General features: G+C 41.8%; 1 protein-coding gene across 13 annotated transcripts in view; it reads right to left on the bottom strand.

Moving 5' to 3' along the window:
* LOC148041066 (uncharacterized) overlaps window positions 1–15,495 on the bottom strand; it is a 179,939-nt gene that overhangs the window by 153,165 nt on the left and 11,279 nt on the right. For all 13 annotated transcript variants that reach the window (XR_015690655.1, XR_015690653.1, XR_015690654.1 and 10 more), the window contains exons 2-7: window positions 5,418–5,743; window positions 4,629–5,111; window positions 4,402–4,542; window positions 3,627–3,708; window positions 2,958–3,382; window positions 2,334–2,501 (exon numbers count right to left, since the gene is read on the bottom strand). Coding sequence is in view for 10 of the 13 variants with exons in the window: in XM_087676444.1 (XP_087532570.1) it covers window positions 2,334–2,501; window positions 2,958–3,382; window positions 3,627–3,708; window positions 4,402–4,542; window positions 4,629–5,111; window positions 5,418–5,683 (1,565 nt within the window). In the remaining 3 variants the exon portion in view is untranslated. The remainder of the gene's footprint in view (window positions 1–2,333; window positions 2,502–2,957; window positions 3,383–3,626; window positions 3,709–4,401; window positions 4,543–4,628; window positions 5,112–5,417; window positions 5,744–15,495) is intronic.

Genomic DNA, 15,495 nt, shown 5'->3' with positions numbered 1-15,495 from the left:
CCATCTGAAATGGATGTTCCATTTCAGACAAGTCAAAACATTGTTTCCAGATATTATGAAGTATTCAAAGTTCATCTACTACCAACACCTAAAATTTTTTCAAGCCCATGTGGAAGAGATTGCTTATCAAAAAGTTCCACTATCACATCCCCTAAGATAATCATCCTATAGAAGGGATTGCTTATCAAAGAGTTCCACTATCTCATCCCCTAAGACGATTATCAGCTTCACCCAACTTTTTCCTTAACTTACATGAAAAACTCAATGTCTCCCAAGAAGTTGGAGCTTGCAAGTCATTGCACCTATCTCCTTAAGTATTGTGATGGACCACAATACCTAGAGAGAACTCTAAACATTGTCCCCTTTTCATGGTTTCAAATTGCTCAGGCATCCTAAGATACACTTGCTCTCCCTCTTCAAACAGCTCTAGCTCTATCTTGTGCCTTCCTAATGCTGCTTTGTGCAAGCTTAAACATTTCTTTCATATCCTCTAAGAAATGATTTGGCTAACTAAACCTTCTCCTTTTGCAATCCTACTGCATAAGGAGCTGTAGGCTGAAACATATACATCAACAAAAAGAGACTATATCCAGTAAAAAAGTGCTTGCCATGGCCTACTACTGTAGGTAAGCAAAGTACGTTGGCTTTTCCGTACACATGTACAATGCATGCCTCCTAGAAGTCGATTAAATCTTGCTAATGTTTCCATCGGTGGCTTGTCCCACGGCATCTTGCAATGGCTATAAGATCAGCAATGCCCCTTGCTAGGAACAAACACTGGTGGCTGCCCCATACATCTTAACAGGTCTTCATAACAACTAGCTTAAATCTCCAAGTTGTTGACACTGAATTTAGACCAGGCACTAAATCTTCATACTAAAGGCAGCTCCCTGCCCACATGCAAAAATTAGCATCTTCCAACCAGAAACTAGGGTCTTACACAGCTGATTTTAGTGTTTTGGCAGCTTTACACAGCAAAATAAAAATGGAAAAGACGTAGAGCTACAATAGAGAAAAGTAAGAGGGTCGATTTTACGATATCGTTTTTTCACAACTAAACAGTCCATCCAATTATTTGCAACAAAAGTGCTCGCAGCTGAGATAACTTCATCATTTGAACCTCCCAAGATTAAAGAAGGGACTAGTATACAGCAGGCAGCAACTGGAAGAGGAACAGTAGCTAATGGCTGAAAATGGCTGAGTTGTTGGCTGGCTATGGCTGTTCCAAGGTCCAAACTTATGGCAGAGTGATAAATCGGCATCTAATCTCGTTTCTCATTCTGTTCTTAAACTTCTTAGGTCATACAAACATGCATATGCGAAGTGACAGTGAAAAGAAAGTGAAGCGGCAGCTTGTAATCAGCAGGTACAGTCCTGAATGGCCACTACTTTAGCTGAGTGTTGACAGCCTTCACTCCCCCAGAGAATGTTGGGATCAGCTGTAGGCACTCTTGCCACTCTTTCTCTGCATCTTTAGGAAGCACAGCCTGTTTTCATGTTCCTGGCAGCTGAACGGCAGCACCTACCAAATCTGAACTCCCTTGGATTGGCTTCTTGCTCTCATTCCTCAAAACCACTTTCAGAGAGGCCTTGCCCCTAATATGACTTAGCTCCACCTCAAATGTTGAACCTGCTACTTTTGGGCCTCCAGCCATGCTGTCAGCCCTTATTCTCGTTTTTGTCTTTTATTGGGTAATAAGACTAGCCATCCCTTCTTATTGCAGAACTGAATGTTGGGCTATTTATGATTTTAGAATAACAGGGCACAATATTCATGAGGAGGAAGATGTGCTCCCACTAGAATATGGGCCCTTGCAAAGTGCCAACCAGATATGACCAACAGCCTGAGAGAACTTTGTGAACATATTAAAAATGGAAGGGTCCAAAGCACCACTACATCAAGAAGCAATGTACAGACGGAGGCCAATGTAACTTTATTCAGCACAATGCAATATCTAAATTCCTGAGCTCCAGTATATTAGACTTCACCTTGACATATCCTGTGCAAACCGATGAGCTGGACCTGGTTGAACATATAACTATCTCTACCTAGCCAATCATTGAAATTTTGGTAACACAATTCTGACCCAAGTGTTTTCAGATGGTTGTCCATGGTCAGCAGCAACTGCAACTCCATAATAGCAACACGCACTTAGACATAAGGCACAGTAGGCCGGATAGTTTTCCACGACAGAATCTTAGTTGAGCATCATAATTACAGCAAAAAGTGCAAAATAGGCCTAGAATGATGGGACCTTTGTGAGGAACTTAGCCATAACTTTACACCAAAATGAATAGTGAGCCAGTGACAGTACTCCCTACCCAATGCTAACCTGATTTTGAAATCCATGTGAGTTGATACAGCATGGGCTGGTTCAGCTTGAGAGATAGTATGAATACTCTGTGCCCCTTCTTGTAGTTTCGTAGGAAAGCTTTCCTTATTGACAGAAACAGATGCAAGCCTCACAGAATCCTGGTAATCAACACAGGATTTGCGCTCCCTGATACAAAAAGAAAATGAAGGCAAAGGATTTTTGTTAATGATTCCAGATGTCTTCAGCATTGATGACTAAACTTGAGCATATGAGATAAAACATATTGCACACACTGTCTGACCATGCCACTATTCCAGTTTGCAGTTAATAGCTAGACAAGCAGGCACACATGATCCTAAAAACATTCTGCCACACTAACTACATGATGCTACAGCAATGCAAAGCATAGATCTTCATTCATAAAGCTTGTACTGTAAAAATAAATTTCGATTTCAATCCAATTATAAACAAAAATTATGATGTAGTCAGAATTATGAGCCCTCTTAATGCTGGCAAAACTTACACATTACGGTTCAAACCAATACAGGCACACAACAGAAGGGTTTATCCTCACATTTTAGACCTGTTTAAACATCTCCAGACCACTCTTTTCAGGAGAAACTTTTCTACATACGAATGTACCTGTGACAATGATCCAAAACAACTCGGCCATGCAGACAGGCATCTCCCAAGAAACTCTCATTTGTTTTAGAAGTTGATCTTCTTCTTTTTAGAGTGGCAACCCTTACACAAAAGGAAACGTGATCTTCCCCATCTGAAAAGGGTGAGGAATCTTCAGAAGGATCTTTGTCAGTATCAGATACTTTTCTCATTCTCTTCAGAACCAAAGGCTCCTTATCACTATCAGAATCAAGCTGTGGCTGAACTAACACCTTACTATCACGTTCAGGGCTGGCAGGTTCAACATCAGTGTCGTCCGCAGTGATAAACTTTCGGACACGTTTGAAAGAAACAGGTTTGCTATCACTATCTGCATCAGATTCTTCAGCAAACCCAGGCTCTTGAGACCTCATGGATGCCAGAAATAAGTCTAGTTTGTGAAAATCCTGAAAAATAATTTTTTTCAGCAGTGTTAAAAAGCTGAAGAGAAAATGCAGCTCCCGCATCCCCCCACTTGAGACATGATCAAATGGCAGAGGTAATAAAAAGGATGAAATAGGCTGCTTAATTGTTAATTACAATCTTTGACAGCTACATAAGCCTTCAAGCATATGTCAAGGATGCTTATATCTTTGAGATCAAAAGTGCAAATGCCTTGAAACCTATTTAAGGAAATAACTGTTCACTTACATATGTGAAGTCCAAATGTAGTTGCTTGATGAGCATGATCCCTTCAAACAAGTCATCTTCCTGTGGACTGACAACCCAATCACTGCCACAAACACTAAGATTATTTAAAAGATGATAACCAACTGCCTTCCCCCACATTGTGATAAAAGCCGTTAATGAAGCCTCATCCAAGTGTCTAAGACTATATTCAGAAGTAGGCCTGATTTTAACTTGACACTCCCTAAGACTTGAGGGGAAACAGAAACAAAGAATAAGCAATAGGCCTTAGCAGCATTGCTTGTAGAGAAGAACTGACATCACGAGAATAAAATGGGGAAATTACTGGAAGAGCACATGTCATCGACATAACCTTAGTTTTCACTGGAATTAAAGGTTGGGTTACATGAAACGAACAAGAAATCAGGGACATTTGACTAACACTGCCATTTGCATGAATGAAATGCAATAGCTAAATGCTCCAGAAATCATGCAGATGATGCAAAAAAAAGAAAAGAAAAGGTACAATCAGGTGGTGCCAGTGGTCAAAAATAACTAGAATACACAATGAAATCGTACTAGAGACTTCTATTCTAATGCAACCGAAAGTTCCTGAATAGCAGATGCCAAAAAACTGTAAACATTTGAACTCGTATCAACCACAAGCTTTATAAAACTTTGAAGTTACAAAACCTTCTTTGTAAATTCCAAATATCAATGCACAGTTCTGTATTTGCAAAAACAGACACCATTTGTTTTCCATAAAGTCTAAATGAAATAAAGGAGTGAACTTACATACCAGAATTCCATTTTCAGTTTCTGGAGAAGAATGTCCTTTGAAACTTCAGTAACCTCCTTCAGCAGGGAAAACAGTGCACAACAGACCAGCACATTTCTTATAGACTGCTCGTAGCCAGTTTCTGGTGTCCCTAACTGCATCCTGATTGTATTCCAGCATAGGCAAGAACTCAGTGCTGTGAATTTTGAAGAATACCTTAACTGCACACATGACAATGGAAAACTTACCACTCCTTCCCAGTAGTTCTAACATGGACAACAAGTTTATATTCTTCTGTCAGATCTAATTTCCAGCCATCAATCTTTGTTTTGAACTTCTTCTGTTCTGCATTTGCATAACCAGACAGGAAAATATCTTTTGGAAATGAAGCACCAGTAGTTTCTGAACCTACATAGGGGATCTCAGTGATTGGAATATATGTTCCCTCTCTGAACAGCAAGCTCCATTTTCCTATTAAACAATTCCTTGAAATTTCACCATGTGGTGAAATAGAGCCAGTAGACATGGCTTCTTGTGACAGTGCTTTCCTAACAGTTGCAGATGTAGGTGAAGTTGGTTTATGAGAACTTTCATTCTGTGATTCAGAATGCATAGAATTATCATCTGCATCTTTGTTACTTGTCAGATTGCCTCTGATTTCATGTTCTAGTTTTGTACTACCCACTCGAAGGGAATAAGAAGGTTTGAAATTTTGTTCTGTTTGATGATTCCTGCAGAGTCAAGCAATTTCAAGTAGTTAAGTAAGTACCTTATGATCTTTCAACAAATTCTTGACCATGAAAGAGCATGTAAGGGCTTGGGAGGAAAAGAGAGAGAAGAAAGAAAATGATCATACAGAAGGCTAAAACGACCTATGAGACCTGAAGTGTTTATCCTATTTAACAGATATATCATGTGAATCAAAACGTAGTAAAATTAAAGTGATCATAACATTCTTCTAGAATCATCTACTTCATGAACAAGCATTAATGAAGCACACAAAAGATGCAAGCAAAGGCATAAAAGTGAGTACGAACCTCGTTTCTGAAAACAACCCTTTTGAGCAAGACAATTGTCCAGATTCATCCATTCCGCTATTAAATGCTGCTCCTTCTTTGTAATTCCTCTCTGAGAGTTCCTTACAATGCCTCTCCAACTCATCAAGACTATTAAAGTTCGCATAAAATCCATTCTTCCGCAGCTTTCTAATCAGCCCAACATGTGAAAGTGATCTCGAGACAAGATTCCAGCCCTTTGGTTTCACATCTGGATCTAGCTCAACAGCCGCATATGTTCGTGCCATTTGTCAAACTCGAACTCTGAAATGAAAACTGCTACCGTTGTTGCATATACATAACTCCAACTGAAAAAGGTAGTGTAAATATCGATAGCATTAGATGCCAGAATCTCTACACTTGCAAAACAATTGAAATTTTGTGTCTTCTATTACTGCATGTTTCACAGAGAACAAATTGATACTCCCTAACCTTAACTGCTTATAGTAATTAACAGCCATTCAACATTAAACCATAGTATCCTACCTGTTTACTGAACCAATCACTATGTTAAGTACTTAGCTTAACAAAGATATGTGTCCCCACTAATTAGGGCTAGAAGCAGATAAAGTGGACCGTGCCTAACAAATATGTAAAAGCATCCAGTAACTAGGGGCTAAAAGCAAGTAAAGTGGACTCGAAAGCACATCCTTATTTTCACTTTTGGTGTTTTAAAAGCATCTATAAGCAAGATAGCTTATGTAAGGCACTTTTCAGTGGCCATCTTGGAGCTATATTGGGAGAACATCTCCATGGATTTTGTAGTTGTCTTCTCCAAGAGTAGGTGCTTGCAAAATGATTGTATTATGACCTTGGTGAATAAATTAAGCAAGCCTTAAGTATTATCCCTTGCACATGTAAATTAATGTGATAAATTAAAAAAGCCTTAAGTCTTATCCCTTGTGTCATGTAAATTAATGCGATAATTAATTAGGACTTTGTTACCATGTGCGAAATATAGAATATATCACCCGGGGTTTAGGGGTGTACAACTATTACCACACTTAAGGTACGTGTGACCAGGGCTAAGGCCAATTGATGTATGGGGCTCACACATATGAATAGGGGCTAAAGCCAAGTGGGTGATGCTATAAGTGTGCAAACGCTTGCTAAGGATTAAGGTAGCTAATCACAAAAAGGGTCATGCCAAGGCTACAAGGTGAATGGACAGCTCACCCCACACATTTTCTTCTTTACTTTCTGCACTAAATTCTAATCTTAGTTCAGACCAGCAATCAGCAATCCTTCCTCTATCATTGGTATAAGAGCCTGAAAATGATTGGAAAATGAGAGTTTTTTTTGCCTAGAATTGCTGGCAAATATAGAACATTTAATATCCTACCTTCAAAAATGAACATAACAGCAAAAAACACATTGTAATGTCAAAAAGGCCATATAGACACCTCAGAAAACACATACAACTATCTTAGAACTGAAAACAAACAAGAGTGGAGAGAGGTGAAGCAAACAAGAGCACACACACACAAAAGCAATGGAGACTTAAGAGCACAAAGAGATAGGGCTGAAATCTTCTTCTTCTTCCACACACAAGAACTAAGTCTACAACATAATAAAAGACTAATATGAAAGTACCACAATGTATGTGCATGCGGTCACTAAGTGTGAACCCACTAAGGAAAGAAGAGGTAGCACAATAAATGTGCCATGACCAAGGATGGACTATGTGGGTGTAGTCCAACTGTAAAATCACTATCGTATCCTCATTCGGTCACCTAACACACCAATGAATAATATCCTACCACATCACCAAGACACGTAGTGAATGCTAGCTCATGTAAAGCTCAACATCTCAACACTCCTCGCATCCCCAAATCACCAAGTAGCTTACGTAACCAAGCTACCTCACATACTGCAATTGAAGCACCTCTGTACTAGACAAGGCAGTGTGAAGAAACTCGCTAGGGTTTGGGAAACACAAAGTGTACGACCACGATAGAAATGCAAAGAGATAGACACAGACATAGAAAGCAAAACTCAAACCCTAAATGTAAAACTCAAAACTCAAACTCAGAAACTCACACACAAACAGAAAAAGGAAGAGAAGAACACAACTCTGAAGTGAATGAATATTGTAAATAAATGTAAGAGTGTACACATACTCAAGGGCAGAGCAAAGTATTGGAGAGTGATGTCCATTGGAGATGGATCCCAAGTCTATGACCACCAGTCAAAGTGTAGGATGGAGAGGATGCAGCAAACGCAGGTGTCAGAAGAACCTAGAGCACCAAAAAAAAAAGCTGGATAGGTGTGGAAGAGAACTGGCAACTGTCGCCTGGTGAGGAGTTGTCGCCTCGAGAGAAGACCCCAAACGCAAGCTGTAGATACAATCGTCAGCTGCCGCCAAGTGATGAAGGGGTCCAAACGCAGTAGCAGGTCGCCTGATGAGGGAGATAGGCCACCAACTATTGCCTTTGGAGGTGCAAATCCAGCAAAGGAAAGGTGTGATAGCAGTCGCTCGGACTAGACAACTATGTATGTCTAGACTAATGGCTAAAATCTGCACTCAAAGGGTGAGAAACCTGCACAATGAGACAAGGCTGAATGGGGGCAACCTATCTATTTATAGATGTTGAAGAGTGCCCAAAAGAATTAGGGTTTTGCGGGGACCACTGAAACTCTCTCGGACCGCTCCCCTATTTAGGTTTTTTCATTCATTAAGTGTATTTTGGGGCTATTTAAGAATGCTAATCAAATAAAAAGTGTGTTTTAGCTCAACACCCTCTCTCAAGCCCAAAATTGAGACGAAAGGTTAGGCCAACCACTTTGATTTTTACCTACCCCAAGGCATCCCATCCCAAAGCAACCAAGGCATCGGACAAAGGATACACGTTAGCTGCCCAGTGGCCTACCAAGACTACAAAGGCGATGGTTATCTTACTAAGGGAGTCCAAGTAGTCACCCTATAGAGCACAGGGCATGAGACAAAGGGTGCATGTCAGCTGCCCAATGGACTACCAAGCTCTACAAAAGCAAATGGAACCACATTTAACTTTTTTTTTCTTTTTTTATTGAGTGAGTTAAATTTTATGGGAGACCGCCGATTGAATAACAGTGACCCAAAAGACAAAAGTAGAGAGGGTATACCCAACACATCACAAAACAGTACAAGCTTACCCACCCACTAGAGGGTATCGATGACGAGGAAAAAAAGGTGATGAGGTATCCATATAATGGAGTATGGTAGTGTGGTGACGATAACCGCTAGTGGAAACAACTTAGGATCCGCTCAAGTAGTGCTCTACACAATGAGATACAAAGTATGCAACATGCTAAAAAATGCTCATGTAGTAGGTGCCACTTGGACAATGTCTCTTATGAGGAAATTATTCACTTACCCAAGTGCCCTAGTACAAAGGTGATGAAATCATGCAATGCAAAGGGGAAAGGTACAGCAAGGGAAAAGAAGCCGATATCAAAGACAAAGTGCTAAAGCTTGCAAAATACCAAGAAAGGTAGGATCCCCCTCTCAACTTGGATGTAGATGCCGAAGGAGGAAGAGAAGCCTAATGTCAGTCTTTGTGTGGTACCAAGAACCATGATGAATGGAAGAAGATGATGATGAAAAGAATGAAGCACCCTGCTAGAAGAGCAAGGTAGAAGTCACTGCCATGATAGCATCAAGAGAGATCCTGCACAATCCGTCTCGGGAGGGGAAGCCTCCATGCTGGAAGAAGAGCAAACAATTATAGGATAATGAAACCATGAAAGCAACAACACACATCTCCACGTCTCCAACCCAAGAAGGACCAAAGCAAACCTACAAGTTAGCCTGACTGAAATACAAAACCCTGCAAAAGAGATAAGAATCTACAAGCATAGAGGTCAATAGTGAGATGCTCCAAAAGCAAAACATAACAAAAAGAAAAAGCTAACTAAAAGTACAATGCAATAAATGTGTATAGGTGTGAGTAAGTGCAACAGAAGACATAAGAATGGAAAAGCTAAGGACAATGAATCCTATGGGTCCGACTCTAAGGGTACAAAAAATGAATACTAGACTGACCAAGGGTATCCAAAGGGACCTAGAGACATGCTAGCCTAAGAGTGTGGTCACCATCGCATACGCCCAATAGCACATCTCTGCCAATGAAATGCCTCACGAGGTGGAGAGGGAGGTGAGATGGATGCATGAAGTGCAATGGGATCAAAACTTGCAGACCAATCAAACAATCCCTCAGGGATAGTGAAAGAGACTGTCTTTTGACTCGAGGCTATCCACATGCCACATATCCAGCAACAACGACTGGTGCTAAGAGAGCAGATGAAGCCGAAGCGGAAGGCATAGCCCCACTAGACTATTCAAATGCAACAATCTGCTAAGACTTTTTAGCTGGGAGACCTTGGTCCTTGAAGCGACACTCCTCATCCACATGGCCAGATCTCTGGTAGTGTGTGCAAAACCTATTTTTCTTAGGGTGTTACTGCCAATTAGATCTTGATTCTTTGGTTCTATCTGAGGAAGAGGTATCACTCTTGGATTGGCTTGCCTTCACATCTTGCGAGTTCTTGCCACTCGTGGTTTTTCCTCCCGAAGAAGAGACAACCGACCCCCTCTACTTTGAATAAGCCTATGATGAGGATTTCTTGTAGACTTCATCATGCAACCTCGCAAAACGCGATAACTGACATTCAACCTCACAGAAGGTAAATAGTCTAGCATGTGAGATAATGTGCTCGATAAAATTGATCGGAAAACTTATTCAAGATGAATGTAACCTGATCATCGTCTGACTTCAAAGAGCCAATAGTGGCAAGCTCAGCGAGTAAACATCTATATTCAACCAACTTGACTTTCAAATCATCCCCTTCCTTAATAGAGAACTCTTGAAACTCAAAGTCGAGATTTGTGCGCCGAGTATGATCTCTGACCACATAGTGATCGAGAAGATGACTCCAATGTTGTGATATGAGCAAGAAGTGTTGTAACTAAGAGTGAAACTCAAGAAGCAATGCCTACATCAGCTCAACATTGGTTGTGGCATTGTGGGCTCTCTATTGATAAATATAGTCAAGGTGAGCTGATAGAGACTCTAGATCAACGACGAGGTCCCAAAGGCCAAGAGACTCAAGCACTTGTTGCATGAAATTTGACCAAGTAGTAAAATTTGACCCGTGAAAACGAGTCTCATCCATGAAGGCATTTTTGGCCGTTGCAACAAGAGTGGTAGTGCTAGGTGATGGATAATCCAAGAAAGTGTAATGTGGATAGGATAGGGGAATGGAGTACACTTGGAAATGGGACCCAAAGTGCCCACGAGGCATATGGTGAGTATGCAAGGTGGATCCATAGGTAGGAATGGGCTAACTAGGCATAGGTATGATAGCCATATGAGTAACCCAAGGAGGTGGAATGGAAACACGTGGAGCAAAAGATGGGAATCCCTATATAAGTGTAACCCAAGGAGAGTGTGAAGACGCACCATAAGCTGAGGATGGAAACCCTTGCGTCTCAGTGGTCATGTGAGATATGAATCAGGGGGTAGTGAGAGGGATGCCCATCAGAGTCATCCCTGGTACTATGGGTGTGCTCATTTGCAAAAAGATGAGAGGCAATATGTTCAAGGGTAACATTCCCCCTAACAAAGGACCAAGGTACAAAGAGGTAGAGAATGGGCTAGAGAATGGGAAAGTGCTAGGAGGGGAGATGGCACATCCAACCCCTAGGGTGTGTAATACGGATGTGGAGTATAATCCAAGGTTTTGGAAAGATGATGAGAGGTGATCAAGGTGTGATAAAGAAGAGGAAGGGATGGGAAGGAATTGAGAAGTGTGTGTTACATGCTCAAAGAAACACAAACTGTAAATGTACCTCAATTATATCTACTTCGAGAGTCCCCCTCTATTGAAGTTCACATATGCAAAGCCATCCAGATCCTATACCTCAAAGAAAGAAACAGGGCAGGGTTTTGATTCATGCAACTCAAAAGAATTGTACAAATCTAACAATGGATCTAGTTGAGATGATAAAGATGAATCGCTAGATGTTCCAAATGCTATATATCCTCCATGATCGGAGAGATGGCCAGCACCGGCAAATCCGAATGTGGTAGTAAAACTAGTAGGAGGGGTATAAACATCATCGTACTTGTTGCGATAGTACCCCTCAAAGTCCTCTATCATGTGGGTGAAATCTGAAATAAGAATAGAAAAAGAAGGTGACTGTGAAGATGGAGTGTCATCCTCCTCATTGAGCCCATAATGCCATCTCAAGGTCTCCAATGATGAAGAAGCTTGATGAAATATCATAGGAATTGCATAAGGTGTCTATGACATTGTGATTCGGCTATAAGTCATAGTGTGCGCCTCGTGTGAAACCAAGCTCTCCACAATATCCTCAAGAAACTCTTTACAAGAGCATCGGCTCTGATACCATGTGAAGAAAGCTGCTAGATTTTGTACTGAGGAAACACAGAGTATACAACCACTACAAAAACACAAAGAGACACACACAGACATAGAAAGCAAAACTCAAACCCTAAAGCAAAACTCAAAACTCAAACTCAGAAACTCAAACACAAACAGAAGAAGTGAGAGAAGAACACAACTCTAAAGTGAATGAATACTATAAATGAATGTAAGAGTATGCACATACTTAAGGGCAAAGCAAAGTGTCGAAGAGTGACGTCCACCGAAGACGAATCCCAAGTCTATGACCACCAGTCAGAGTGTAGGATGGAGAGGATGCAACAAAAGTTGGTGTTACGAGAACCTGGAGCACCAAAAAACACAAGCTAGACAAGTGTGGAAGAGGGTTGGCAGTTGTCGCTAGATGGACGAAGTTATCACCTAGAGAGAAGACACCAAACACAAGCTGTAGATGCAGTCACCAATTATTGCAAAGTGATGAAGAGGTCCAAATACAACAGCAAAAGGTCGCCTAATAAGGAAGATGGGCTAACAACTGTTGCCTACACACTAGAGGTGCAAACGTAGCAAAGGGAAGATGTGGCAATAATTGTTGGGACTAGACAGCCACGTGTGTGTGGACTGATGGCTGAAATCTGTACTCAAGGGTGAGAAACCTACACCAACGAGATAAGATTGAATGGGTGCAGCTTGTCTATTTATAGATGTTGAAGGTTGCCCCAAAAAATAGAGTTTTGGGGGGACCACTAAAACTCTCTTGGACCACTTTCCTTTTTAAGGTTTTTCATTAATTAAGTGTGTTTTGGGGTTGTTTAAGAATGCTAATCAGCTAAAAAGCATGTTTTAGCTCAACAAGCAATTGTCGACCGTTTCTTGCTACTCCAAGTAATAGCAGCACTGAAAGGTGAGAAGGATTAAAGCTTGCACTCGAGAGCTATGGCGGGAGAGCAATAGCAAGAAAGAGAGAGACAAGAAATGGGAACTCCAACAGTCACAACGTGTGACCAGGCCTTCCTTTATTCAAACCGTCACTAAAAGAATAAAGAATAAAGTGACGATGACGGGCGCCCACCACCTGCAGTGTGCAGTGGCAGTGACTGTCAGTGTAGTAATACACGGGCGGCTAGGCAGAAGCCCCTTTACCCCCAACAACCTCCCACTTAAAGGCGAATCTACCCTAGTGAGGAGTGAAAAGAAAAAGAAAAAAAAAGACAGTACAACATATACACATGTACAACAAGATGAGAAAAGCCATCATCTCATCCCACGCCCATCAACCTCCTGAGGAAAGCAAAGCGCTCTGTAGAGAGGCTTTTCGTGAGCAAATCTGCAGGATTCTGGTCAGTCGAGATCTTGACAAGATCAACAGACTTGTCCTCAACGACCCCACATATGAAGTGATACCTCATCTCAATGTATTTCGTCTTCGCATGGAAGACCGGATTCTTGGCTAACTGAATAGCACTCGTAGAATCCGAATGCAGTGTAGGGATAGCATCAATACCAAGGTCAGCAACCAAATGATCCAACCAAATGGCCTCCTTGCAAGCCTCAGTGGCTGTAACATACTCGGCCTCTGTAGTAGAAAGGGCCATGCATTTCTACACCTTGGACATCCAAGAAACACCTCCAGCATAGGTGAATACATAGCCCGAAGTGGACTTCCTATTATCTGCATGTCCTACATAATCAAAGTTAGTGTATCCCACGACTCCTATATCCTAGCTGCCATAGCATATGCACATATTTGTAGTGCCCTTCATGTACCTCATGATACCCTTCACGACATCCCAATGCTTTTTGCCAAGGGTAGCCATATAGCATGCCACAACACCAACTGCAAAGGCAATATCTGGACGAGTGGCGATCATGGCATACATAAGACTGCCCATTGCGAATGCATAGGGAATCTTGGCCATCTCGGCCCTCTACTCATCTGTCTGCGGACAATCGGCTTGTGATACCTTCACATAAAAAGGCAATGGACAGCCAATAGGCTTTACGTCCTGCATGCGGAAGCGCTCAAGGACTTTATGAATGTACTCTCCTGTGACAAGTAAAGGCGTCCCTGATGCCTGTCGCGTCTAATGCGCATACCAAGTATGTGAGCGGCCTGTCCCAAATCTTTCATCTCAAAGCTCTTCTTGAGCTGAGCCTTAAGAGCATCTAGCTCATCATGAGCTTTCCCTGCTATCAGCATATCATCCACATAGAGTACCAAAATCAATAAAGAACCATCACGAGCTTTCTTCGTGTAAAGACACGGATCCATAGCACTCCTGCTATAGCCCTGTGACTACATAAAGGCATCAAACTTATGATACTACTCCCTAGGTGCCTGCTTCAAGCCATAAAGACTTTTCTTCAATTTGCACACTAGGTGCTCCCTGCTAGGTTTTGCAAAGCCCTTAGACTGCTCCATATAAATCTTATCACGCAAGTCCCCATGTAAGAAAGCCGTCTTGACCTCCATTTGGTATAAATCCAAGTCAAGCTGAGCAACCAAAGCCAAGACTAAGCGCAGGGTGGTCATCTTAACCACAGGAGAAAAGACCTCATCAAAGTCCACACCATGCTCTTGCTTAAAACCCTTTGCTACCAGTCTAGCCTTGTATGCCGGCTTGAGGTATCCAAGGATACTTTTCAGCTTGTACATCCACTTACATGGCAAAGCCTTCTTGCCCTCAAGCAAGAAAACTAATTCCCAAGCCTCATTCTTATGCAATGAGTCTATCTCAGACTGCATAGCCTTCTCCCAGAAGTGACTGTCACCCCTGCGCATAGCCTCATCATAAGTGAAAGGCTCTCTTGCATCTGTAACCAAGACATAATGCATCGAGAACTGAAATCTATTAGGTGGACATCTGTCTCTGGTAGCCCGTCGCTCTGCTGTCTACCCAGCTGCCTGTCCAGCACCCTGACCATAAGCATCTGCTACAACTGTAGGCTGTCCAACTGGCTGTGCAAGAGCTCTCAGCTTCTCCTGAAACATGACCTTGCAGATCTCAACAACTCTCTCAAGTTGCCTATGCATCTTGTCTTCATAAAAGACTACATCATGACTGCGGATGACTTTCCACGCCTGCAAATCCCAGAGACGGTAACCCATCTCGCTTGCATCCCCATAACCAAGAAAAATGCATTTAACACTCTTAGGATCCAGCTTACTTCTCTTGTCCCTGGGCACGTGGCAAAATGCCTCACATCCAAAGATACGGAGATGCACATAAGAGGAAGGTTTTCCAATCTATACCTCCTCGGCAACCTGAAAATCCAAACCACTAGAAGGTGATCTGTTTACGATATGCACAACTCTACTAACTGCCTCAACCCAAAAGCTCTGTGGTAGCCCTGCATAGCTAAGCAAACTACGTACACACTCCTAGATGATTCTATTCATCCACTCAGCCAAACCATTCTGGGAGGGGGGTGTAGGGGACAGTCAACTGACGCTTAATACTCCTCTCATCACATAACTGCTCAAAAGCACGTGAGACATACTCATCCCCATTATTTGTCCTTAGGCATTTTAGCTTATACACAGACTTGTTCTCAACCAATGCAAGCCATCTTTGAAATACAGCCAAGACATCGGATTTCAGCTTAATGGGATAAGCCCAAACTTTCCGTGAAAAACCATCTATGAAAGTAACAAAATACTTGGCACCACCCA

The sequence above is a fragment of the Lygodium microphyllum genome, chromosome 1 (genome assembly GCF_053477565.2).
Source record: "Lygodium microphyllum isolate KBCC chromosome 1, Lygodium_microphyllum_v1.1.10, whole genome shotgun sequence".
Taxonomy (NCBI): Eukaryota; Viridiplantae; Streptophyta; class Polypodiopsida; order Schizaeales; family Lygodiaceae; genus Lygodium; species Lygodium microphyllum.
Note: the sequence above shows the minus strand (reverse complement) of the source record. Positions and strands in the feature narration are given on the sequence as shown.